Here is a 26,303-nt window from a genome sequence, read left to right on the forward strand (position 1 = left end):
GATTTTTAAATGGTTAATGTTTTTGAATAAAGATACTTATATTTTTTTTACTATTTGGCCTTGTGTGGAGTTTTGCTTTTTTCGTTTTTTTTCATATGTGTTTGCTTCATGGCCCTATAGGGGATATAATTAGGTGTTCCTAACCTCACATTTTGTAGACACAGGTATCAAAATGGATAGCAAAGTAATTTCCTGTCAATAAATGGATTAGGCTGTATTTCAATATCCAATTTTATTAGAAAAATATTCTTTTGTATCTCAGCATGTTACTGTAGGAAAACAGGGCACTGTATTGCATCTAAGTGCACCATCTCACACTGGAATTCAGTAAGGGCTCCAAAGTATTCAAACAGTATACAAGTTGTCGTCTTATAAAAATGAACTTATTGATCATGCAGTTTCTCTCATAATCCAGAGATTTGAAGCATCTACATTAAAGAGAAGTATGTATCACTTTAGATGTATTTCTTTACTTTTCTTGGTAAATATTTTTGCTCTTCTACCTTATGTACAGAGGTGTAAGCCTGATGTCTTCTTTACATGATTTCCACCCAGCTATCAATCGACTGGTTTTATAGCTTCCCAAATCCATTTTTTTCTGGATGGAGGTTATTGGTCTCAGTCATCAACAGAACTTCCCACACATATTGAAATACCCAATGTAGTTAAAAGCAACCCGAGGACAGCTCCTATGGACAATAGCAAAAAGGAAAATATACAATATAATAAATTAACAAAACTGAAATTCAAAACACAGGATTTGACTGCATGACGAAAATTTTGTAATTTTACACATTTCCCCGAAAAGCCCCCACACCAGTCAATTTCAGAGGCACCGAATGTCCATCAATTGTAAGGGGTCCTCCCGATCCTCATCATTATGCTGTTAAAATTCGAACCCCTGCTCCTTTTTTTCTTTTCATGGGAAATAAGCTGCTGACAGACACTGCAGTCTACCCGCTGAGAATATATGAATGCCAAATCATGTGTTCTTATGTATTGTGGAGCACGGAGAGATAGCTGTCTGCCCGAACAAGGGTGCGATAGCTATCTCATGAATAGCCACCTTATCTTACTTTACCAGGGGCTGACATTCGTTTCTGGACTTTGGACAGTTTCTTTGTATTAGCATACATGAAGGGATATTGTCACGACACAGCTATCAGATGACCTGGGACCAGGGGCTCCTTCCCTGTCCCTAACACTAGCTCATCCTACTCCCCGGGATACTTCTGAAGGTGAAGATGTCGGGGCCCCCACCCTTGCCTTATCTTCTAAGATATGCCTCCATCTGTTCTCTTCCCCCATCCAGGGAAGAGGGGCGCTACTCTGCACCGCAGTACACCAACCCGACAAACAAGGCAACACAAACAAGGGTTATCAAAAAAGAATACACCAGTAGGTAGGGGAATAAACAGAGAAGGATAGTGATCGGGTGGACAGATTATTGGGAGTGGCTGGTGAGGACCCAGCGGTCATGGTGCACATTGGCACTAATGACAAAGTTAGAGGTAGGTGGAAGGTCCTTAAAGATGATTTCAGGGAATTAGGCTGCAAGCTGAAAGCAAGGACCTCCAACGTGGTATTTTCCGAAATACTGCCGGTACCACGTGCCACGCCAGAGAGGCAACGGGAGATTAGGGAGGTTAATAAGTGGCTCAAGAATTGGTGTAGGAAGGAGGGGTTTGGGTTCCTGCAGAACTGGGCCGACTTCTCAGTTGGCTACAGGCTCTACGCTAGGGATGGACTGCACCTCAATGGGGAGGGTGCAGCTGTGCTGGGGGAGAGAATGGCTAGAAGGTTGGAGGAGTGTTTAAACTAGGAATTGGGGGGGAGGGTATTCATTTTATAGGAGGGGAAGATAGTGCAGACAGAGACCTGGGCACAAATAAGGAAGTTGGGGGTGGCGGTGGCATGGGGGGTGGGGTCAGAACAGTTAATAATTTAAGAAATAGAAGTACAGAGAGGAACATAAAGTGCATGTATACTAATGTCAGAAGCCTCGCCAACAAAATGGACGAATTAGAACTAATGTTGTTGGAGCATAATTATGACATGGTGGGGATATCTGAAACGTGGCTGGATGAGAGCCATGACTGGGCTGTTAACTTGCAGGGCTATAGCCTGTTCAGAAATGACCGTACAGATAAGTGAGGGGGAGGGGTGTGTCTGTATGTAAAATCGTCCTTAAAACCCATCCTGCGCGATAATATAGGTGAATTTAATGAAAATGTAGAATCCCTGTGGGTGGAGATAAGGGGAGGGGGAAAAAATAATAAATTACTGATCGGGGTTTGTTATAAATCTCCAAAAATAATGGAAGCAATGGCGAATATCCTCGTAAAGCAAATAGATGAAGCTGCGACTCAAGGAGAAGTCATTATTATGGGGGACTTCAACTACCCTGAAATAGATTGGGGAACAGAAACCTGCAGTTCCAGCAAAGGTAATCGGTTTTTGACAACTATGAGAGACAATTACCTTTCACAACTGGTTCAGGACCCAACAAGAAAGGGGGCACTGCTAGACCTAATATTAACCAACAGGCCAGACCGCATATCAAATATAAGGGTTGGGGGTCACTTGGGAAATAGCGATCACAAAATAATACGTTTTCATGTATCCTTTAAAAAGATGTGTAGTAGAGGGGTTACAAGGACACTAAACTTCAGGAGGGCAAATTTCCAACGGATGAGAGAGGATCTTGGTGCAATTAACTGGGACGATGTCATGAGACACAAAAATACACAAAGAAAATGGGAGACGTTTATTAGCATCCTGGCTAGGACCTGTGCACAGTATATACCGTATGGGAATAAACATACTAGAAATAGGAGGAAACCAATATGGCTAAATAGAGCTGTAAGGGGCGCAATAAGTGACAAAAAGAAAGCATTTAGAGAATTAAAGGAAGTAGGTAGTGAGGAGGCATTAAATAAATACAGAAAATTAAATAAATTCTGTAAAAAGCAAATCAAGGCAGCAAAGATTGAGACAGAGAGACTCATTGCCAGAGAGAGTAAAAATAATCCTAAAATATTCTTTAACTACATAAATAGTAAGAAACTAAAAAATGATAGTGTTGGCCCCCTTAAAAATAGTCTGGGTGAAATGGTGGATGAGGATGAGGAAAAGGCCAATATGCTAAATGACTTTTTTTCATCAGTATTTACACAAGAAAATCCCATGGCAGACAAAATGACTAGTGATAAAAATTCCCAATTAAATGTCACCTGCTTAACCCAGCAGGAAGTGCGGCGGCGTCTACAAATCACTAAAATTGACAAGTCTCCGGGCCCGGATGGGATACACCCTCGAGTACTGCAGGAATTAAGTACAGTCATTGATAGACCATTATTTTTAATCTTTAAAGACTCCATAATAACAGGGTCTGTGCCACAGGACTGGCGTATAGCAAATGTGGTGCCAATATTCAAAAAGGGAACAAAAACTGAACTCGGAAATTATAGGCCAGTAAGCTTAACCTCTACTGTGGGTAAAATCCTGGAGGGCATTCTAAGGGACGCTATACCGGAGTATCTGAAGAGGAATAACCTCATGACTCAGTATCAGCACGGGTTTACTAGGGACCGTTCATGTCAGACTAATTTGATCAGTTTCTATGAAGAGGTAAGTTCCGGATTGGACCAAGGGAACCTAGTGGATGTAGTGTATATGGACTTTTCAAAAGCTTTTGATACGGTGCCACACAAAAGGTTGATACATAAAATGAGAATAATGGGGATAGGGGAAAATATGTGCAAGTGGGTTGAGAGCTGGCTCAGGGATAGGAAACAAAGGGTGGTTATTAATGGAGCACACTCGGACTGGGTAGCGGTTAGCAGTGGGGTACCACAGGGGTCAGTATTGGGCCCTCTTCTTTTTAACATATTTATTAATGACCTTGTAGGGGGCATTCAGAGTAGAATTTCAATATTTGCAGATGACACTAAACTCTGCAGGGTAATCAATACAGAGGAGGACAATTCTATATTACAGGATGATTTATGTAAACTAGAAGCTTGGGCTGATAAATGGCAAATGAGCTTTAATGGGGATAAATGTAAGGTCATGCACTTGGGTAGAAGTAATAAGATGTATAATTATGTGCTTAATTCTAAAACTCTGGGCAAAACCGTCAATGAAAAAGACCTGGGTGTATGGGTGGATGACAAACTCATATTCAGGGGCCAGTGTCAGGCAGCTGCTACAAAGGCAAATAAAATAATGGGATGCATTAAAAGAGGCATAGATGCTCATGAGGAGAATATAATTTTACCTTTATACAAGTCACTAGTTCGACCACACTTAGAATACTGTGCACAGTTCTGGTCTCCGGTGTTTAAGAAAGACATAGCTGAACTGGAGCGGGTGCAGAGAAGAGCGACCAAGGTTATTAGAGGACTGGGGGGTCTGCAATAAGAAGATAGGTTATTACACTTGGGGCTATTTAGTTTGGAAAAACGAAGACTAAGGGGTGATCTTATTTTAATGTATAAATATATGAGGGGACAGTACAAAGACCTTTCTGATGATCTTTTTAATCATAGACCTGAAACAGGGACAAGGGGGCATCCTCTGCGTTTGGAGGAAAAAAGGCTTAAGCATAATAACAGACGCGGATTCTTTACTGTAAGAGCAGTGAGACTATGGAACTCTCTGCCGTATGATGTTGTAATGAGTGATTCATTACTTAAATTTAAGAGGGGACTGGATACCTTTCTGGAAAAGTATAATGTTACAGGGTATATACACTAGATTCCTTGATAGGGCGTTGATCCAGGGAACTAGTCTGATTGCCGTATGTGGAGTCGGGAAGGAATTTTTTTCCCCAATGTGGAGCTTACTCTTTGCCACATGGGTTTTTTTTGGCTTCCTCTGGATCAACATGTTAGGGCATGTTAGGTTAGGCTATGGGTTGAACTAGATGGACATATAGTCTTCCTTCAACCTTAATAACTATGTAACTATGTAACTATGAGTTACCACACATACAAACCAATCAATAATCACAGATTACTCCTCCAACTCTCCTTCTCATATGAACTCCTCTCCTTCCGTTAGACATGCAGCAAATTATTGCTCTGAGAACGATTTGTAACAGAGCCCAGATTATAAAGGGGAAAGGAGTGGCTAACCGAGCTCAGCTGTGAGCACAGGAATATCCAACATGGCCGATTAACCCCTGTTCTTCCAGAAGAAATACATACATTTAAAATCAAGGAGAAGTGCTTCTTCTCAAGGCCCCGGAATAAGAGCAATCAGACGCTGTGGCCTTCTGGCTCTACACTGTCGCGGTAAAACCGTGATAGCTATAGCCACGGATATGACTGTAATCAGAATATATGATATATTGGGTACATGCTCCTTGTATACTAGCAAGCAAAGGTTATTATTAATATTATTGCTGGCTAGTAGTACTGAAATTTCTCTTGATTAAACACTTTTGTCCTTAGTGTAGTTTCCTGCCAGTTCTTCATTCTTCCTCATAACAAGGTGCTACACAGTCACGTTTAACACAAAAAGATCAATAATATCACGAGAGTAAGCAATTGCACAACAATGATAAACTGGTACAGAATACTTTCTGTTGTTCAAAACATTAACCTTTTAATGAGCGCTCATACACCATTTAACGGTGGCAGTTAAGGGTATTTATTCCTCAGCGATGCTTTTTAAACAGCACAGAGAAATAAGGATATAGCGCCTCCCCTCCCTCCCAATGTCGGAAAATCTAAGGGGTCCGTGGAGAACATGATCATTATTCACCAAATAATGGCGATCACATAAAAAAAAAAGTCTAATTTAAAATTACTTTCTCATGACCTAACATGTTAGAGAAGAGAGAAATGGGGTCACCGAGCCTTAGTACCTGTACCTTACAGGATACATTATCCCCCGACCCCTCTCCTTCTGCAGAAAGCAAATGACCGGCAAATGCACAGTGCGCACACCTAGATCTGCCTACCGGCAAACGCTGGGATTTTTTAGATTGGCTGATGGCTTTTGATTACCGGGATAAACTATCACAGTAATGAAAAGCCCCCAATATTAGTAAATATGGCAGCACTTGGGTTGTGCATCTCTCTTCTCTCCCTGAGGTTGTTCTGGAAGAGAAGAGAGATACATTATGTCTGAGTGCTGCCCTGTCAGTGAAGGAAAAAAATTTTTTACAAAAGTCTAATTTGTACCTCAGTGTCTGTAAATCCCCTAAATTGAATGACTCCTTCCCCCGGTCAGTGTTTTACCTTGGACAGATTTTTTTTATTTTTTATAATTTTTGCTTTGTTCATGTTTTTCAGTTAGGGTTGCGCTTATTAGGGTTAGGATCATGAAGGTATAATCCAGCTCAGAAAAGTTCCATTAAAAATGTTTTTTTTTTTTTTTTAAATCTCTATTAGAAAAATATCTTTAAAAAAAAAAAAAAAAAAAGTTACGTATCTTAAAAAAAATCACAGCCTCCATATGTTAATGTAATGTGCCCACATTACTTTCGCATATGGAGGTTGTGATTTTTTAAGATATGTAACTTTTTTATGAAAGATTTTTCTAATAAAGATTTTTAAAAATCTTTTTTTAAAGGAACCTTTCTGCGCTGGATTATACCTTCATGATTCACTTGTTCCTGCTACACTGCAGCTTCCGTGCTTGGATACTGGGACCGGTAGATGGGTGAGCTGACTTTTTTCTTATTAGGGTTACACTTATTAGAATTACGCTTAGTATTTTCAAAAGCAAACAAAAAAAAATACTAGTGTTAGATTAGGTTTAGGGCTAGTAGTAGATTAGGTTTAGTTTTTGTTAGGCAGGCGTATATAATAAAGCAATGGCCAGCAGAACACTCAGCGCACAGAAAGCGTACTGCCTGTTTTGCTACGGCAGTGGAACTGAATCTGCCTCTGAAATAGAGTAGTTTTCAACAAGTGCTGACTCCATGGGATCCCAGAGCTTGACGGTAGCAGAATTGGTCATCACTGCTGTAGCTTAAGTGGCAGGACCAAGTACCCCACCCCCCCATCGCTGTGGTATCACGACCAGGGCTGTGGAGTTGGTAAGCCAAACCACATACTCAGACTCCTCAATTTCCCTGCCTTCCGACTCCCCTGCACTGCCTCACTACTAAGGCTACTTTCACACTAGCGTCGTACGACGCACGTCGCAATGCGTCGTTTTGCAGAAAAAACGCATCCTGCAAAGTTTTTTGCAGGATGCGTTTTTTCTCCATAGGCTTGTATTGGCGACGCATTGCCACATGTCGCAACCGTCGTGCGACGGTTGCGTCGTGTTGTGGCGGACCGTCTGCACCAAAAACGTTGCTTGCAACGTTTTTTGGTGCGTTGTGTCCGCCATTTCCGACCACGCATGCGTGGCCGGAACTCCGCCCCCTCCTCCCCGCAACTCACAATGGGGCAGCGGATGCGTTGTAATAATGCATCCGCTGCCCCCGTTGTGCTGCGTTGTCACAGGATGCGACGGGCCGACGCCAGCCACTATGTGGCTGCTATATACATACATATTGTTGAATACCTGATGCGTTAATACAGCGCACGCAGTATATAACACAGGCGAAACAGTATATAACACAGCCCACATAGTATCTAACACTGGCCACGTAGTATATAACACTGGCCACTTAATATATAGCACAGCCCACATAGTATATAACACATAACACAGCCCTCATAGTATGTAACACTGGCCACGTAGTATATAACAGTGGCCACGTAGTATATAGCAGCCACGCGGTATATAAAACAGCTCACTTAGTATATAGCAGTGTGGGCACATATCCCTGTTCAAAAAACTATTTAAAATAAAAAAATAGTTATATATTCACCCGCCGGGATCCAGCGAAGCTGTGCTGATGCACGCGCAGCTGCCGCCATCTTCCTTTCCCAGGATGCATTGCGAAATTACCCAGATGACTTAGCGGTCTCGCACAGGGTTAAAACGCGGCATAACGCGGTCCGTTAACGCTGGCATTAACCCTGTGTGAGAGCGGTGACTGGACTGGAGTTGTTATGATTAGGTGGCCTTGGAGCAGCATGAAATGACCTTCGCTGGAGCAGTGGTAACTTTACTGACCGCAAACCCTGATCCTAGCACCGCTACTAGAAGTAGCCGTGGGGTGTGCCTAACCAGACCTAGACACCTCGACACAGCCTAAGGACTAAATATCCCTAAAGATGGAAATAGGAAAACTCTCTTGCCTCAGAGTAGATCCCCAAAGGATAGATAACCCCCACATTTAATGACTGTGAGTAGGAGAGGAAAAGACACACGCAGACAGAAAACAGGGATAAGCAAAGGAGGCCACTTCTACCTAGATAGGAAAGGATAGTACAGGATACTATGCGGTCAGCATAAAACACTACAAAATATCCACAGCAGAAAAATACAAAAACTCCACCACCTAACTAAAGATGTGGAGAGTATATCTGCGACTCCAGCGAGTCCAACTAGACTGAGAAAAACATCAGGCACAGTCTAGCAGGAACAAAATAGAAACAAGATAAGCACAAAAAATAAACACACAGCAGTGTGTCTAAAAAATGAAGCAAACACTTATCTTAGCTGAATTGGCAGCAAGCAGGAGAGGCCAGGCAGAGGACCAACACTTCCAAAGGAACATTGACTACTGGCAAGGACTAATGAGTCCTGCACAGCTAAATACCCCAGTCAGAATTGCAATTAGCAGAAACACCTGTCCAAGACTGCTGCTCAGGAATAACTGCATTACCATCAACAACCACCAAGAGTCCAAGAGCAGAATTCACAACAGGGAGTATGGAGCGGGCACTGACGGCAGGAGAGTATGGAGCGGGCGCTGGGCACTGACTGGACTGAAGTAGGGAGGGACTAATTCTCGGCCTGACTTTGCCAGTCGCTGATTGGTCGCGGCAGCCAGGACAGGCAGCTGGCGAGACCAATCAGCGATGCGGGATTTCCGAGACAGACAGACGGAAGTACCCTTAAGACAATTATATATATAGATAAGCATTGATATTTAATATGCGGATTCTTCTCACGAGTATCTTTTTTCATTAAATTCAAGGGCGCAGTGCTGCCTAGCCTTCCAAACTTTCTGATTTATGTGGGGGTGGAAGCTCCACCTCGACTGACAGTTCAGACCAGCAACATTGATACTACTGGCATTATCAGAGGTGCTGGAGGAATAAAATGTAGTGGTATCGTCTGTATCATAAATAGGCAGGAAAGAATGTGCTGGTAGGTGTAGTGTCTGAATTAGGCCACGTTCACACTTTCAGTATTTGGTCAGTATTTCACATCAGTATTTGCAAGCCAAAATCAGAAGTCGGTGGAAAAAAGCATAAGTGGCACTTGTTTCGATTATACTTTTCCTCTGAGTGTTCCACTCCTGATTTTGTCACACAAATACTGATCTAAAATACTGAATGTGTGAACGTTGCCTTATCGGGCTGGTGCATGGCAAGAAGTAGATGTATTAATGTGTGGAGATAGTGTAGATCATAGGAGGCGGTGTTGGACAATGATAGTACCACTGAATCACTAGGAGTTTATGGATTACGAATAGAGGCAGGAGCTTTTTAATAGAATTGAATGGCGCAGGAGAGAGGTGGCTGGGATCAAGAGGTAGAGTGCATGTTCGATCACCGCTTTGACACAACAGTGGTAATTGAGCCCCTTGGCAATCAGTTGTAAAATGATAGAACACTAGAATTCAGAGTATTAGAAAGGAGGTATTTAAAAAAGTTGATTTTTGTTCTCACTGTAAAACCCCTATCTCGTTAAATACATTGGGGAACACAGCATGATAGTATAGGCCCTGTTACTACGTGGCTTAGACTGGATAGAATAAAACTGTTGACTCTGCCCTTGAGCTATACCCTATAGACACTCCAACACTAGGCAGCCAAGTCTAGCACTAGGGGCTAAAAAGTAATCTGTAACAACCAGGAACCAACATGACCTGAACATAGGAAAGAGAACATGCCCAAAAGCAACATTAACTGACTCCTGAAAGATAAAACATTAAGAATAGGTTGACATCTACGCTCCCCAATATATTCAAGAAAAAGGGATTGTAAGGACAAAAATTCAATTAGCAGCATTATGGGACACAGCTCCATAGTTTGTCTTAGAAATGTCCCAAAGAGTGGTAAACACAAAAAATTGACCTGCAACACCTTATGACCCAAGGTAGAATAGGCATTGACCATGAAGGAAAATTTGAAGAACTAGGCAAAACGAGGCCCAGGTGGCAAAACTGCTGGCCTGGGATGGGGGAGGGGGGGCAGGAGCAATACACCTGCCTGCCCTAGAGGAATAAGTGGTAACACAAAAGGGAACAGCTGTACACTTGATGCTGTATGCTTCCGCATTTGTAGATGAAAACCAAAAGGTTTTCAAACACAGCTCAGACACCTGTGGTGCTGCCGTGTGCACATCTATAAGGGCCGCAGCTGGCAAATGACCTAAAGCCTTCGGGTGCTCATCCAGAACATCGACAGTCCTCCAATGCAAACGAAATAAAGACGGATGAATGGCACTCACCAGGTTGATTTTCAAACTTTATTGAAGCATCTTCTGCGAGAGAATGGAAACGGGTGCAGGAATGACGACGATCGTTTCACGCACACACAGGACAGAGCTTACATGGAGTAGTCTCATGATCTATTACATTTTATATTCTACATACTTGAGTATAAGCCAACCAAGCATAAGCCGAGGCACCTAATTTTGCCACGGAAAACTGTAAGCTTATTGACTCGAGTATAAGCCGGGTATGCATGGTCCCCATATCCCTGTCCTGGTATGCGTGACTCCCCCCGTCGCTGTCCTGGTATGAGTGGCTCCCCCCGTTGCTGTCCTGGTATGCGTGGCTCCCCCCGTCGCTGTCCTGCTATGTTTAGCTCTCCCTGTCACTGCCCTGGTATGTGTGGCTCCCCCGTCATGTCCTGGTATGCGTGGCTCCCCCTGTCGCTGCCCTGGTATGTGTGGCTCCCCCGTCCTGTCCTGGTATGCGTGGCTCCCCCCGTCCTGGTATGTGTGGCTCTCCCCGTCCTGTCCTGGTATGCGTGGCTCTCCCCGTCTTGGTATGCGTGGCTCCACCACTCCCGTCCTTGTATGCACGCTTCCTATTACAAAAAAAACCAAACAAACAAACAAAAAATCCTACTCACCCTACAGTGTGCCCTCGCAGCATCTCGTTGGTGCTGGCTTCCAGATGCTCTTCCTGTGCATGTGGCACCGCTCATTAAGATAATGAATACAGTGGGTACGGAAAGTATTCATACCTCTTTAAATTTTTCACTCTTTCCTTCATTGCAGCCATTCGGTAAATTCAAAAAAGTTATTTCTTTAATGTACACTCTGCACCCTATCTTGAGTGCAAAAATTTCTACATTTCTGTTTTTTTTTAATTTTATAAAAATTAAAAACTGAAATATCACATGGTCATAAGTATTCAGACCCTTTGCTCAGACACTCATATTTAAGTCACATGCTGTCCATTTCCTTGTGATCCTCCTTGATATGGTTCTACTCCTTCATTGGAGGCCAGCTGTGTTTAATTAAACTGATAGGACTTGATTTGGAAAGGCACACACCTGTCTATATAAAACCTCACAGCTCACAGTGCATGTCAGACCAAATGAGAATCATGAGTCAAAGGAACTGGCCAAGGAGCTCAGAGACGGAATTGTGGCAAGGCACAGATCTGGCCAAGATTACAACAGAATATCTGCAGTACTCAAGGTTCCTAAGAGCACAGTGGCCTCCATAATCCTTAAATGGAAGAAGTTTGGGACCACCAGAAGTCTTCCTACACCTGGCCGTCCAGCCAAACTGAGTAATCATGGGAGAAGATCCTTGGTGAGAGAGGTAAAGAAGAACCCCAAGATCACTGTGGCTGATCTCCAGAGATGCAGTAGGGAGATGGGAGAAAGTTCCACAAAGTCAACTATCACTGCAGCCCTCCACCAGGCGGGTCTTTGTGGCAGAGTGGCCCGACGGAAGCCTCTCCTCAGTGCAAGACATATGAAAGCCCACATAGAGTTTACTAAAAAACATATGAAGGACTCCCAGACTATGAGAAATACGATTCTCAGTTCTGATAAGACGAAGATAGACTTTTTTGGTGATAATTCTAAGCGGTATGTGAAAAGCAGGCACTGCTCATCACCTGCCCAATACAATCCCAACAGTGAAACATGATGGTGGCAGCATCATGCTATGGGGGTGTTTTTCAGCTGCAGGGACAGGACGACTGGTTGTCATTGAAGGAAACATGAATGTGGCCAAGTACAGAGATATCCTGGATGAAAACTTCTTCCAGAGTGCTCTGGACCTCAGACTTGGCCGAAGGTTCACCTTCCAACAAGACAATGACCCTATGCACACAGTTAAAATACAAAAGAGTGGCTTCGGGACAACTCTGTGACCATTCTTGACTGACCCAGCCAGAGCCCTGACCTAAACCCAATTGAGCATCTCTGGAGAGACCTGAAAATGGCTGTCCACCAACGTTCACCATCCAACCTGACAGAACTGGAGAGGATCTGCAAGGAAGAATGGCAGAGGATCCCTAAATCCAGGTGTGAAAAACTTGTTGCATCATTCCCAAGAAGACTCATGGCTGTACTAGCTCAAATAGGTGCTTCTACTCAATAATGAGCAAAGAGTCTGAATACTTATGACCATGTGATATTTCAGTTTTTCTTTTTTTTTTTTAATTAATTTGCCAAAATGTCTACATTTCTGTTTTTTTTTTCAGTCAAGATGGGGTGCAGAGTGTACATTAAAGGGAACTTGTCACCCCAAAAATCGAAGATGAGCTAAGCCCACCAGCATAAGGGGCTTATCTACAGCATTCTGTAATGCTGTAGATAAGCCCCCGATGTATCCTGAAAGATGACAAAAAGAGGTTAGATTTTTCTCACCCAGGGGCGGTCCCGCTGTGGTCCGGTCCGATTGGAGTCGCGGTCCGGGGCCTCCCATCTTCTTACGATCACGTCCTCTTCTTGTATTCACGCTGCGGCTCCGGCGCTGGCATACTTTGCCCTGTTGAGGGCAGAGCAAAGTACTGCAGTGCGCAGGAGACGGGAAAAGTCAGAGAGGCTCGGCAACTGCGCACTGCAGTACTTTGCTCTGCCCTCAACAGGGCAGACAAAGTACGCCTGCGCCAGAGCTGCAGCATAAAGACAAGAAGAGGACGTCACCCTATGAAGATAGGAGGCCCCGGACCGTGACGTCCATCGGACCTGGAGCGCGAAGCCCAGTAGCGTAGCTACCAGGGGGGCAGAGAGTGCAGCCGCCCCGGGCCCACCCGGAGCTACACTACACTTAATTAGCTCCGTGGTAGAGCAGATCTACCTCGGGCAGGGGCTGGAGAAAGGCAGTGAAGCTATGCCCCCCCCCCACTGCTGACACTGTACCTGTATCCAGTAGACGCGCCCACATTGCACGCTCAGTGAACGTGTCTGCGGCAGAGAAGTCAGGACCATGGCGCTGGGTCTTCCCTCCAGAGAGGAGCAGGACAGGGGACACCGTGCTGTAAGTAACAGCTCACACTTCTGCCTGTAGTGGCCTGAGGGGTCTGCATTGTGCAGGGGTGAGGTGACAGGACGCTGCTCCTCTACAGATAAGACCCAGCCACATAATGTATCTGCAGTCTCTGAGACACTGTAGATTTATGGTGGCATCTTGAACTTTTACTCAGATCGGGTCACTTTGAGTGCAAATCGCCCAAGCATCGCCAGATCTGTAAAAAACTTCAGAGCAGCGGATATAAATCTAATGGTTCCTCAGATAGACAAGACTGGTCAGTATTGTGCACTGATAGATGTGACCCCGGCTGCAGGACCCCACAGATGAGGATATATGTCTATCTCTAATATACCCACAGATGAGGATATATGTCTATCTCTAATATATATATATATATATATATATATATATATATATATATATATATATATAATATATATATATATATATACACACACACACATACAGTCATGGCCAAAAGTATTAACACCCCTGCAATTCTGTCAGATAATACTCAGTTTCTTCCTGAAAATGATTGCAATCACAAATTCTTTGGTATTATTATCTTCATTTAATTTGTCTTAAATGAAAAAAAACACAAAAAGAATTGTCCTAAAGCCAAATTGGATATAATTCCACACCAAACATAAAAAGGGGGTGGACAAAAGTATTAGCACCGTTGGAAAAATCATGTGATGCTTCTCTAACTTGTGTAATTAACAGCACCTGTAACTTACCTGTGGCACCTAACAGGTGTTGGCAATAACAATCACACTTGCAGCCAGTTGACTCAACCTCTGTCCTGTGTCCTTGTGTGTACCACATTGAGCATGGAGAAAAGAAAGAAGACCAAAGAACTGTCTGAGGACTTGAGAAACCAAATTGTGAGGAAGCATGAGCAATCTCAAGGCTACAAGTCCATCTCCAAAGACCTGAATGTTCCTGTGTCTACCGTGCGCAGTGTCATCAAGAAGTTTAAAGCCCATGGCACTGTGGCTAACCTCCCTAAATGTTAACGGAAAAAGAATAATTGACAAGAGATTTCAATGCCAGATTGTGCGGATGTTGGATAAAGAACCTCAACTAACATCCAAACAAGTTCAAGCTGCCCTGCAGTCCGAGGGTACAACAGTGTCAACCCGTACTATCTGTCGGCGTCAGAATGAAAAGGGACTGTATGGTAGGAGACCCTGGAAGACCCCACTTCTTACCCCGAGACATAAAAAAGCCAGGCTGGAGTTTGCCAAAACTTACCTGAAAAAGCCTAAAACGTTTTGGAAGAATGTTCCCTGGTCAGATGAGACAAAAGTAGAGCTTTTTGGGCAAAGGCATCAACATAGAGTTTACAGGAGAAAAAAAGAGGCATTCAAAGAAAAGAACACTGTCCCTACAGTCAAACATGGCTGAGGTTCCCTGATGTTTTGGGGTTGCTTTGCTGCCTCTGGCACTGGACTGCTTGACCGTGTGCATGGCATTATGAAGTCTGAAGACCACCAACAAATTTTGCAGCATAATGTAGGGCCCAGTGTGAGAAAGCTGGGTCTCCCTCAGAGGTCATGGGTCTTCCAGCAGGACAATAACCCAAAATACACTTCAAAAAGCACTAGAAAATGGTTTGAGAGAAAGCACTGGAGACTTCTAAGGTGGCCAGCAATGAGTCCAGACCTGAATCCCATAGAACACCTGTGGAGAGATCTAAAAATGGCAGTTTGGAGAAGGCACCCTTCAAATATCAGGGACCTGAGCAGTTTGTCAAAGAAGAATGGTCTAAAATTCCAGCAGAGCATTGTAAGAAACTCATTGATGGTTACCGGAAGCGGTTGGTCACAGTTATTTTGGCTAAGGGTGGTGCAACCAAGTATTAGGCTGAGGGTGCCAATACTTTTGTCTGGCCCATTTTTGGAGTTTTGTGTGAAATGATCAATGTTTTGCTTTTTGCTCCATTCTCTTTTGTGTTTTTTCATTTAAGACAAATTAAATGAAGATAATAATACCAAAGAATTTGTGACTGCAATCATTTTCAGGAAGAAACTGAGTATTATCTGACAGAATTGCAGGGGTGTCAATACTTTTGGCCATGACTGTATATACACACACGTCTCCTTTTTATATATAGGAAAAAACCTATGTCCTCATCTGTGGGGTCCTGCAGCCGGGGTCACGTCTATCAGTGCACATTACTGACCAGTCTTGTCAGTATATATACCTTGGATTTACTGGTATGAGATCATACAGACATTGGACTGGTAGGATCCTGACCCTGGCTATAGAATATATATTTATAATGTGATGCAGTCCTGTAGCCGGGGTCAGGATCCTATCAGTCCAATGTCTGTATGATCTCATATCAGTAAATCCAAGGTATGTATACTGACAAGACTGGTCAGTAATGTGCACTGATAGATGTGACCCCGGCTGCAGGACCCCACAGATAAGGATATACATCTCCTTTTTATATATAAGAAAGAAACATATATCCTCATCTGTGGGGTCCTGCAGCCGGGGTCACATCTATCAATGCACATTACTGACCAGTGTTGTCAGTATATGTACCTTGGATTTACTTATATGAGATCATACAGACATTGGACTGGTAGGATCCTGACCCCTGCTATAGGAGATATATGTATATATATATAATGTAATGCAGTCCTATAGCCGGGGTCAGGATCTATCAGTCCAGTGTCTGTATGATCTCATATCAGTATGTCCAAGGTTGTAAACACAAAACCCCCATTATAAAACCTTTTATTAAAAAAAAAAAAAAGTTATGGGTGAGTTTATACAGTATGATAAATAGCCAGACAGAAGTAAAAAAACATCACAAGTAAGTGTGTATAGAAAATCACATATGGTTGCGGGCCCCTGAACATATACTCAGTCTAGACAACAAGACCCCAAAGGGGGAGAAGGGAAAAAGAGGAGCAGATGAGCCAGGGGGTGTACTTTCTTCTTTAGATTGGTAATATTCTACCTCCCCCTCATTCTTCTGGTTGCCTCCTTTCCTTTTCCCTCTTTGGGGTCTTGTCCAGACAAAAGTATTTTTTTAGGGTTACCTGGATACATTCAGGGAGCTATACCCAAACACTGGCCTCTATACGCACCCACTGGCTGTTTCTATTTTCTTCTATTTATCTCTTTGTTATAAGTATACCAGGGCTGTACAAGTAGCAGCCCACAGACAGGAACAGGCAGTGACCAGATTCTAAGGAATGGGAGCTATTGTAAGTTCCATTATACAGCATGGGAGCTACTGCGGGTGTCATTATACAGTGTGAGAGATAATGCAAGGGCCGTTATACAGTTTGGAGGCTGCTGTCGGGCCATCATACAGTGTAGGGGTGTATATACAGTGTGGGAGCTACTGTGGGGGTCATTATACAGTGTTGGGACCACTGTGGGGGCTGTAAAGAGTTTGGGGCTACTGTGAAGGCACATAGACATTTTACTATGTAAGGGAACAATGGTGGCATTACTATGTGAAGCAGTATGAGGAACAATGCTTTTGTACTACACAGCAGGTGCAGTAATAGGGACACATACAGCAGCAGTGGCTCAGTATTGGGGTATCAGGTGTAGTAATAGGGACACATACAGCAGCAGTGGCTCAGTATTGGGGTATCAGGTGCAGTAATAGGGGCACATACGGCAGCAGCGGCTCAGTATTGGGGTATCAGGTGCAGTAATAGGGGCACATACGGCAGCAGCGGCTCAGTATTGGGGTATCAGGTGCAGTAATAGGGGCACATACGGCAGCAGAGGCTCAGTATTGGGGTATCAGGGGCAGTAATAGGGATACATACGGCAGCAGCGGCTCAGTATTGGGGTATCAGGGGCAGTAATAGGAACATACGGCTGCAGCGGCTCAGTATTGGGGTATCAGGTGCAGTAATAGGGACACAAGGCAGAAGCGGCTCAGTATTGGGGTATCAGGGGCAGTAATAGGGACACATCCTCTCACTCACAACAGGTGTCTTCCCCTCATCCTTCAAGCATGCCAAGATCACACCCATCCTCAAAAAGCCCTCCCTCGACCCATCCTCTGTGTCTAGCTATCGCCCGATATCTCTTCTCCCTTATGCCTCCAAATTGCTGGAGCAACACGTCCATCTTGAACTGTCCTCCCACCTCTCCTCCTGCTCCCTCTTTGATCGGTTACAATCAGGCTTCCGTTCCCATCACTCAACTGAAACTGCCCTAACTAAAGTCACCAATGACCTACTAACTGCCAGGAGCAAGCGACACTACTCTGTCCTCCTTCTCCTGGACCTGTCTTCTGCCTTTGACACTGTGGACCACTCCCTTTTGCTACAAATTCTCTCATCTCTTGGCATCACAGACTTGGCCCTTTCCTGGATCTCGTCATATCTGACAGACCGAACATTCAGTGTCTCCCTCCCCCACACCACCTCCTCACTTCGCCCCTTGTCAGTCGGTGTTCCTCAAGGCTCTGTTCTAGGACCCCTACTCTTCTCCATCTACACTTTTGGCTTGGGACAGCTCATAGAATCCCACGGTATGCAGTACCATCTCTACGCTGATGACACGCAGATCTACCTATCCGGACCTGACCTCACCTCCTTGCTTACCAAAATCCCGCACTGTCTGTCTGCTATTTCAGCCTTATTTTCTGCTCGCTTTCTACAACTGAACATGGACAAAACAGAATTCATCATCTTTCCCCCATCTCACTCTACCCCTCCACCAGACCTATCCATCAATGTCAATGGCTGCTCACTTTCCCCAGTCCCACACGCCCGGTGCCTTGGGGTGATCCTCGACTCTGCCCTCTCTTTCAAGCCACATATCCAAGCCCTTGCCTCCTCCTGTCGTCTCAAACTCAAAAATATTTCCCGGATCCGTGCTTTCCTGGACCGCAACACTGCAAAAACGCTAGTGCATGCCCTTATCATCTCCCGCCTCGACTACTGCAACCTCCTACTCTCTGGACTCCCCTCTAGCACTCTGGCACCGCTCCAATCCATCCTACACTCTGCTGCCCGACTAATCTACCTGTCTCCCCGCTATTCCCCAGCCTCTCCCCTATGTCAAGCCCTTCACTGGCTTCCTATCGCCCAGAGACTCCAGTTCAAAACCCTCACAATGACATACAAAGCCATCCACAACCTTTCTCCTCCATACATCTGTGACATGGTCTCCCGGTACCTACCTACACGCAACCTCCGATCCTCTCAAGACCTCCTTCTCTACTTCCCTCTCATCTCTTCTTCCCACAACCGCATCCAAGACTTCTCCCGAGCTTCCCCCATACTCTGGTACTCTCTACCCCAACACATCAGAATCTCGCCTACCATAGAAACCTTCAAAAAGAACCTGAAGACTCATCTCTTCCGACAAGCCTACAGCCTGCAGTGATCCTGAAGTTACTGAACCGCCGCGCAACCTGCCCTACCCTCTCCTAGTGTTTCATCACCCATCCCCTGCAGACTGTGAGCCCTCGTGAGCAGGGTCCTCCCTCCTTATGTACCCGTGTGCCTGTTATCTGCTCATGTTTAATGTATTTGTCTATATTTGCCTCGTATTCACATGTAAAGCGCCATGGAATAAATGGCGCTATAAAAATGTATAATAATAATAATAATGAAAAAAAAATAATAATAATAATACGGCAGCAGTGGCTCAGTATTGGGGTATCAGATGTAGTAATAGGGACACATATGGCAGCAGCGGCTCAGTATCGGGGTATCAGGGGCAGTAATAGGAACACATACGGCAGCAGCTGCTCAGTATTGGGGTATCAGGTGCAGTAATAGGGACACATACGGCAGCAGCGGCTCAGTATCGGGGTATCAGGGGCAGTAATAGGGGCACATACGGCAGCAGCGGCGGCTCAGTATTGGGGTATCAGCAGGATGAGGAGTTTGTGCAGGTTGGGAATAGATGGTGATGGGGCTGGAATATGAAGTGAAATGTGTCTGTTGTATTCTCTGCAGCCGAATCGTTGCTGGAAGAAGTTGTCATGTCGGTCTGGGCCAGATGGAAAAGACGGGAAAAGTGACGACTCCATCGGAAAGAACTCAGTGGTAAGTCACCATCTGTAACTGTGCAGTGATCTATGTTCTGTAGGACAGGTATCTACCACTGTATGGTCACAATATGGCGGTAATATCAGTGTTGGTCTTTGTGGAGATTTTTTTTAGTTACAGGAGGATCATTGGCTGAGGTTCTTATATACACAATTACAGTGCCACACCGTAGTTGTAATCAGGGGTTAGGGGCCCACTCAGATGTCTCACCCCCCCTGAGCTGAACCCCTAGCTACGCCTCTGGCGACGCCCATCGGACCCGGATCGCAGTGGGACCGCCCCTGGGTGAGTATAATCTAACCTCTTTTCCTCATCTTTCAGGATACATCGGGGGGGGGGGGGGGGGGGGGGGCTTATCTACAGCATTACAGAATGCTGTAGATAAGCCCCTGATGCCGGTGGGCTTAGCTCATCTTCGATTTTGGGGGTGACAGGTTCCCTTTTAATGAGAAAAAAATATTTTTTTTCAATTACCAAATGGCTGCAATGAAACAGAGTGAAAAATTTAAAGGGGTCCGAATACTTTCCATACCCACTATAATATATATCTATAATATAAGGCTGGGAGCGTCACTCTGTCCGAAGCCTTTATAGACTGCGCAAGCGCCGGCGCAGTCTGGACCCCACAGAGTGACGCTCCCAGGAGATCGCGGTATGTGTAAACACTGAACGCACACCGTGATCTCCAACGGAGAAGCAGGGACGTGGTAGGAGGGTAAGTATAAGCTATATTCACCTGTCCTGTTCCAGCGCTGCGCACCGCTCCGTGTTCCGGGTCCTCTGCCTGTGACGTTCACAGTTCAGAGGGCGCGATGACGCGCTTAATGCGTGCCGCCCTCTGACTGAACAGTCACAGCCAGAGGAGCCGGAAGACGGAGCGGCACGTAGCGCTGGATCAGGGCCAGGTGAATATAGCAAGTGTCGGGGGCCTGAGCTAGCGGCGACTCCGGCACCTGACCCCCACAGCGTGCCGGTGTCCCCGCCTGCTCAGGCCCCCCAGCACTCAGCGCCCAGCGACGATAGGTGAGTATGTTATTTTTTTTTCCATATATTGCAGCAGCATACGGGGCATATAATACTATGGAGCATGTTATAGGGGCCATAAACCTTTATGGAGCAGTGTACGGGGCATATACTATGGAGATTCTTATGGGGGCCATCAACCATAATGGAGCAGCATATGAGGCATATACTATGCAGCATCTTATGGGGGCCATCAACATTTATGGAGCAGTATATGGGGCATATACTATGGAGCATCTTATGGGGGCCATAAACCTTTATGGAGCAGTGTACGAGGCATATGGATGGGAGCAGCAAATTACAGAACGGTGGCGCAGGATGGGAGCAGCACATGACAGAATAGGGCAGCACATGACAGAATGGGGGCGCAGGATGGGAGCAGCACATGACAGAACGGGGGCGCAGGATGGCAGCAGCACATGACAGAATGGGGGCGCAGGATGGGAGCAGCACATGACAGGATGGGGGCGCAGGATGGGTGCAGCACATGTCAGAATGGAGGAGCAGGATGGGTGCAGCACATGTCAGAATGGAGGAGCAGGATGGGTTCCGCACATGTCAGAATGGAGGCGCAGGATGGGTGCAGCACATCTCAGAATGGAGGCGCAGGATGGGTGCAGCACATGTCAGAATGGAGGCGCAGGAGGGGTGCAGCACATGTCAGAATGGGGGCGCAGGATGGGAGCAGCACATGTCAGAATGGGGGTGCAGGATGGGAGCAGCGCATGTCAGAATGGGGGCGAAGGGTGGGAGCAGCACATGACAGGATGGGGGCGCAGGATGGAGCAGCACATATAGCTGAGATGGGCTAATAAAAGTAGCTATTTTCTTTTTTACTTCCTTTTTTAGTGCTCTTGTGCTGTGCTAATCTTTTTTTCATAAATATATATATACACACACACACTAGATGGTGACCCGATTCTAACGTATCGGGTATTCTAGAATATGCATGTCCACGTAGTATATTGCCCAGCCACGTAGTATATTGCCCAGCGACATAGTATTCAGCACAGAGCCATGTAGTATATTGCCCAGTCACGTAGTATATTGCCCAGTCACGTAGTATATTGCCCAGTCACGTAGTATATTGCCCAGTCACGTAGTATATTGCCCAGTCACGTAGTATATTGCCCAGTCACGTAGTATATTGCCCAGTCACGTAGTATTCAGCACAGAGCCATGAAGTATATTGCCCAGTCACGTAGTATATTGCCCAGTCACGTAGTATATTGCCCAGTCACGTAGTATATTGCCCAGCGACGTAGTATATTGCCCAGCGACGTAGTATTCAGCACAGAGCCACGTAGTATATTGCCCAGTCACGTAGTATATCGCTCAGTCACGTAGTATATTGCCCAGTCACGTAGTATATTGCCCAGTCACGTAGTATATTGCCCAGTCACGTAGTATATTGCCCAGTCACGTAGTATATTGCCCAGTCACGTAGTATATTGCCCAGTCACGTAGTATATTGCCCAGTCACGTAGTATATTGCCCAGTCACGTAGTATATTGTCCAGCGACGTAGTATATTGCCCAGCGACGTAGTATTCAGCACAGAGCCACGTAGTATATTGCCCAGTCACGTAGTATATTGCCCAGTCACGTAGTATATTGCCCAGTCACGTAGTATATTGCCCAGTCACGTAGTATTCAGCACAGAGCCATGAAGTATATTGCCCAGTCACGTAGTATATTGCCCAGTCACGTAGTATATTGTCCAGCGACGTAGTATTCAGCACAGAGCTGCGTAGTATATTGCCCAGTCACGTAGTATATTGCCCAGTCACGTAGTATATTGCCCAGTCACGTAGTATATTGCCCAGCGACGTAGTATATTGCCCAGCGACGTAGTATATTGCCCAGCGACGTAGTATATTGCCCAGCGACGTAGTATATTGCCCAGTCACGTAGTATATTGGCCAGTCACGTAGGTATATACCACTGCCCACGCAGTATTTAGCAGTGTGTGCACCATATCCTTGTTAAAAAAAATAAATAAAATAAAAAATAGTTAAATACTCGCCCCTGGGATCCAGCGAAGCTGTGTGATGCGGCCGCCAACTTCCGTTCCCAGGATGCATTGCGAAATTACCCAGATGACTTAGCGGTCTCGCGAGACCGCTAAGTCTTCTGGGTAAGTTCGCAATGAATCTCTGGGAACGGAAGATGGTGGCCGGCGCGAGCGCATCGTCCGACGACGGAAGGTGAGAATAGCAGGTTTTTAGTTTTTTTTAAAATTATTTTTAACATTAGGTCTTTTTACTATTGACGCTGCATAGGCAGCATCAATAGTGAAAACTTGGTCACACAGGGTTAATAGCAGCGGTTACGGAGTGCGTTACCCGTGGCATTAAACCTGTGTGAGCGGTGACCGGAGGGGAGTATGGAGCAGGCGCTGACTGCGGGGAGTATGGAGCGGGCGCCGGGGACACTGACTGTGGGGAGTATGGAGCGGGCGCCGGGCACACTGACTACGGGGAGTATGGAGCGGGCGGCGGGCACTGTGACTGCAGGGGAGTAGGAGAGGGACTAATCGGACTGTGCCCGTCGCTGATTGGTCGCGGCAGCCATGACAGGCAGCTGGCGAGACCAATCAGCGTCTTGGATTCCATGACAGACAGAGGCCGCGACCAATGAATATCCATGACAGAAAGAAGGACAGACAGACAGAAAGGCGGAAGTGACCCTTAGACAAATTATATATGTATGTATGTATGTATGTATGTATGTATGTATGTATGTATGTATGTATGTATGTATATATATATATATATATATATATATATATAAAATAACACGATCGGCGCCCCCTAATGCGAACACGTGCAAGCTTCGAAAGCTGCATAATATAGACAAAAAAGAACACAGCAGCACATGTGTATGAATCTGGGCCATGTGAAGACATAGGAAAAAATTGAAAACATTCAATTTAGACTAAAATTCTCAAGGAAATAAAAAAAAATTGAAATTTTTTTTTTTTACTTACAATAATAGATGAAAAATGAAGGTTGTTAGTGCACAAATTGGCCAATTCATGTAAGCTCATCAACCACGGCAAGGTGACCTCCCTCTGATGGGTCTGTGCTCTGCTCTACAATATAAGCCACTTCTGGGCAACCAGCCTACAATTTTGGACAAACATGTCACTACCGGGCTAGGCAGGTGATGCGCAGGTGACTATGCACACATAGTGAACATAGGATTTCTTGAAATCCCATCCACTATGCTGTAACAGCTGGCTGCTGCGGGTTTGAGGCTGCATAAATACGCAGTGTCAAATCTGTAGCAACTCTGGATTGTGGGCACATAGCCTTTCAGGTGAGTCATTTTTCAGTGACCTGACGAGTCAGACATATGAGGCAGGCAATGGGCAAGGAAAAGGCAGAGAAGCAGGAGAGCTATAAGTGCAGAGCCCACTCACGGAGCACTTGAAACTCATTAACGTACAATTTCAGCTATGGAATTCTCTCAAACAGGAAGCAAGGTAATGATTTACTCAGTATTAAAACGCCTTTACATACATGACCTTCATTTAGGGTATAAAATCCTAATTACAGGTTCTCTTTAAAGGGATTCTATCACATCCAGAAACACTACTAACCTGCAGATATGAGGCCATCCACTAGTTAATAGGGTTTCTTGACATGACAGCTTCCCTTTAAGTGATTTATCAAGTCAAGCTGCAATGCAAATATATAAGCAGGAAATAATAAAAATAAGACCTAGACATAATGCAAAAACTTAAGTGTCCAAGCCACGTTTCTTTATTAAAGGGAACCTGTCACCCCGAAAATCGCGGGTGAGGTAAGCCCACCGGCATCAGGGGCTTATCTACAGCATTCTGTAATGCTGTATATAAGCCCCCGATGTTACCTGAAAAAGGAGAAAAAGACGTTATATTATACTCACCCAGGGGCGGTCCCGCTGCTGGTCAGGTCGGATGGGCGTCTCCGGTCCGCTGCGGCGCCTCCCATCTTCTTTCCGTGACGTCCTCTTCTGATCTTCAGCCACGGCTCCGGCGCAGGCGTACTTTGCTCTGCCCTCTTGAGGGCAGAGGATAGTACTGCAGTGCGCAGGCGCCGGAAAGGTCAGAGGCCCGGCGCCTGCGCACTGCAGTACTTTGTCTGCCCTCAACAGGGCAGAGCAAAGTACGCCTGCGCCGGAGCCGTGGCTGAAAATCAGAAGAGGACGTCATGGAAAGAAGATTGGAGGCGCCGCAGCGGACCAGAGACGCCCATCCGACCTGACCAGCAGCGGGACCGCCCCTGGGTGAGTATAATATAACGTCTTTTTCTCCTTTTTCAGGTAACATCGGGGGCTTATCTACAGCATTACAGAATGCTGTAGATAAGCCCCTGATGCCGGTGGGCTTACCTCACCCGCGATTTTCGGGGCGACAGGTTCCCTTTAAAGAAAAAACAATAGTACAATAGAAATCACTCCAGTAACTTACCCTTTCCTCCTATGTCTTCTCCTAGGATTTTTCCAGTTACCATTGTAAAAACCAGTGCAAGAGAATTACAGACAGGTACAGCTAGTGACAGATCTACAAAGTAGTAAGCAAGTATCAGTAAGGGTGTGATAATGTTGTACTGATGACGGTGAAGTAAATCTTTTACAACATACCTGTTGAAGCCAATGTAATGTAGAAAACCAATGATCCACTCTGGTTCAGCAAAAATGGAACCACATACTGAAATAAAAGAATAAGAGTATCCATGGATACATATGAATTACTATATAACACTGGACTGTTGGAACATGGTCCTCTGCACTTGACCTGTGGAGGATGTAGGAGACGTCATCTAAGTCGATCAGAGGAAGTGGAGTGAAGTCCGTAGGCACGGGGGGGGGGGTGACTAGCATGGCCTATCAGACTGCTCGGCATCAATTATTATACAGTGCAGAACAATTTTACATATTGTTACAGCTATGCAAGGAGGTTTTTAGAGAGAATAGGTCACTTTTTTCCAGAAGCTTTTCTTGGGTTATTATAATTCTGAATATCATACTTATACAGTTCACAGCAATTGCAGATGTTTTCATATCAGCATTCTGCACTGTAGGTATAGAAAACTCATATTCCATGTTTTATTTTTTCTGATTTGTCCAAAAAAAGTGAACTAGTTTTTTTTTATAAATTGCCCCCCCCCCTTCAAAAAAACAAGTAAAAAGAATACAGTTGACAATTAACTATAGGAATTACATCATAATCACAATGGGGAACTTTATAGCCCTAGAGGAAGGCAGCGAGGTCAGTATCTGCTTAGAAAATCAGAAATTGACATGAATGATTTAGCCAATAGCTTTCATATGTATAACAACGTACGGAAGAGTTTGTTCACCCATGGTGTGCAGACATTCTATTCGAATTTTGTGGGCTAAAAATCAGTGTATTGCTGTCACAGCAAAGTGGAGATATTAAATCTCATCCACACTTGCATGAAGTATCTGGAGCAAAAATTAACCTGCAGTGCGGATTTTCTCCATTGATATAGTTCTTTGCAATGCATAGAATGAAATCCCTCTTAATATGCACTTTTGATATGTAGATTTGACATGGATCGACAAAACAAATTAACACAAGTGAACATATACCTACATATATGTTCATATATTGCGTTTTTACAGCATTTTTGAGCAGAAAAGAACCTGTGTTTTCCAGTGCTAGCAAACCAATGATATTTCAGAAATCTCTTGC

At 44.9% G+C, this 26,303-nt stretch overlaps 1 protein-coding gene across 7 annotated transcripts in view; it reads right to left on the reverse strand.

Moving 5' to 3' along the window:
- Positions 1-213: 213 nt before the first annotated feature.
- TMEM234 (transmembrane protein 234) overlaps positions 214-26,303 on the reverse strand; it is a 29,109-nt gene continuing 3,019 nt past the window's right edge. Inside the window, exons 2-6 of one of the 7 annotated variants that reach the window (XM_069757028.1) lie at positions 25,229-25,295; positions 25,056-25,148; positions 4,280-4,413; positions 504-689; positions 214-428 (exon numbers count right to left, since the gene is read on the reverse strand). In XM_069757028.1, coding sequence (XP_069613129.1) covers positions 4,397-4,413; positions 25,056-25,148; positions 25,229-25,295 — 177 coding nt within the window. In that variant the 3' untranslated portion in view covers positions 214-428; positions 504-689; positions 4,280-4,396. Of the gene's footprint in view, positions 690-4,279; positions 4,414-10,384; positions 10,570-24,203; positions 24,283-25,055; positions 25,149-25,228; positions 25,296-26,303 lie in introns of those variants that run through there. The other 6 variants (XM_069757029.1, XM_069757027.1, XM_069757026.1 and 3 more) reach the window with 6 other exon arrangements.

This window comes from Ranitomeya imitator, chromosome 3 (assembly GCF_032444005.1).
Source record: "Ranitomeya imitator isolate aRanImi1 chromosome 3, aRanImi1.pri, whole genome shotgun sequence".
NCBI lineage: Eukaryota > Metazoa > Chordata > Amphibia > Anura > Dendrobatidae > Ranitomeya > Ranitomeya imitator.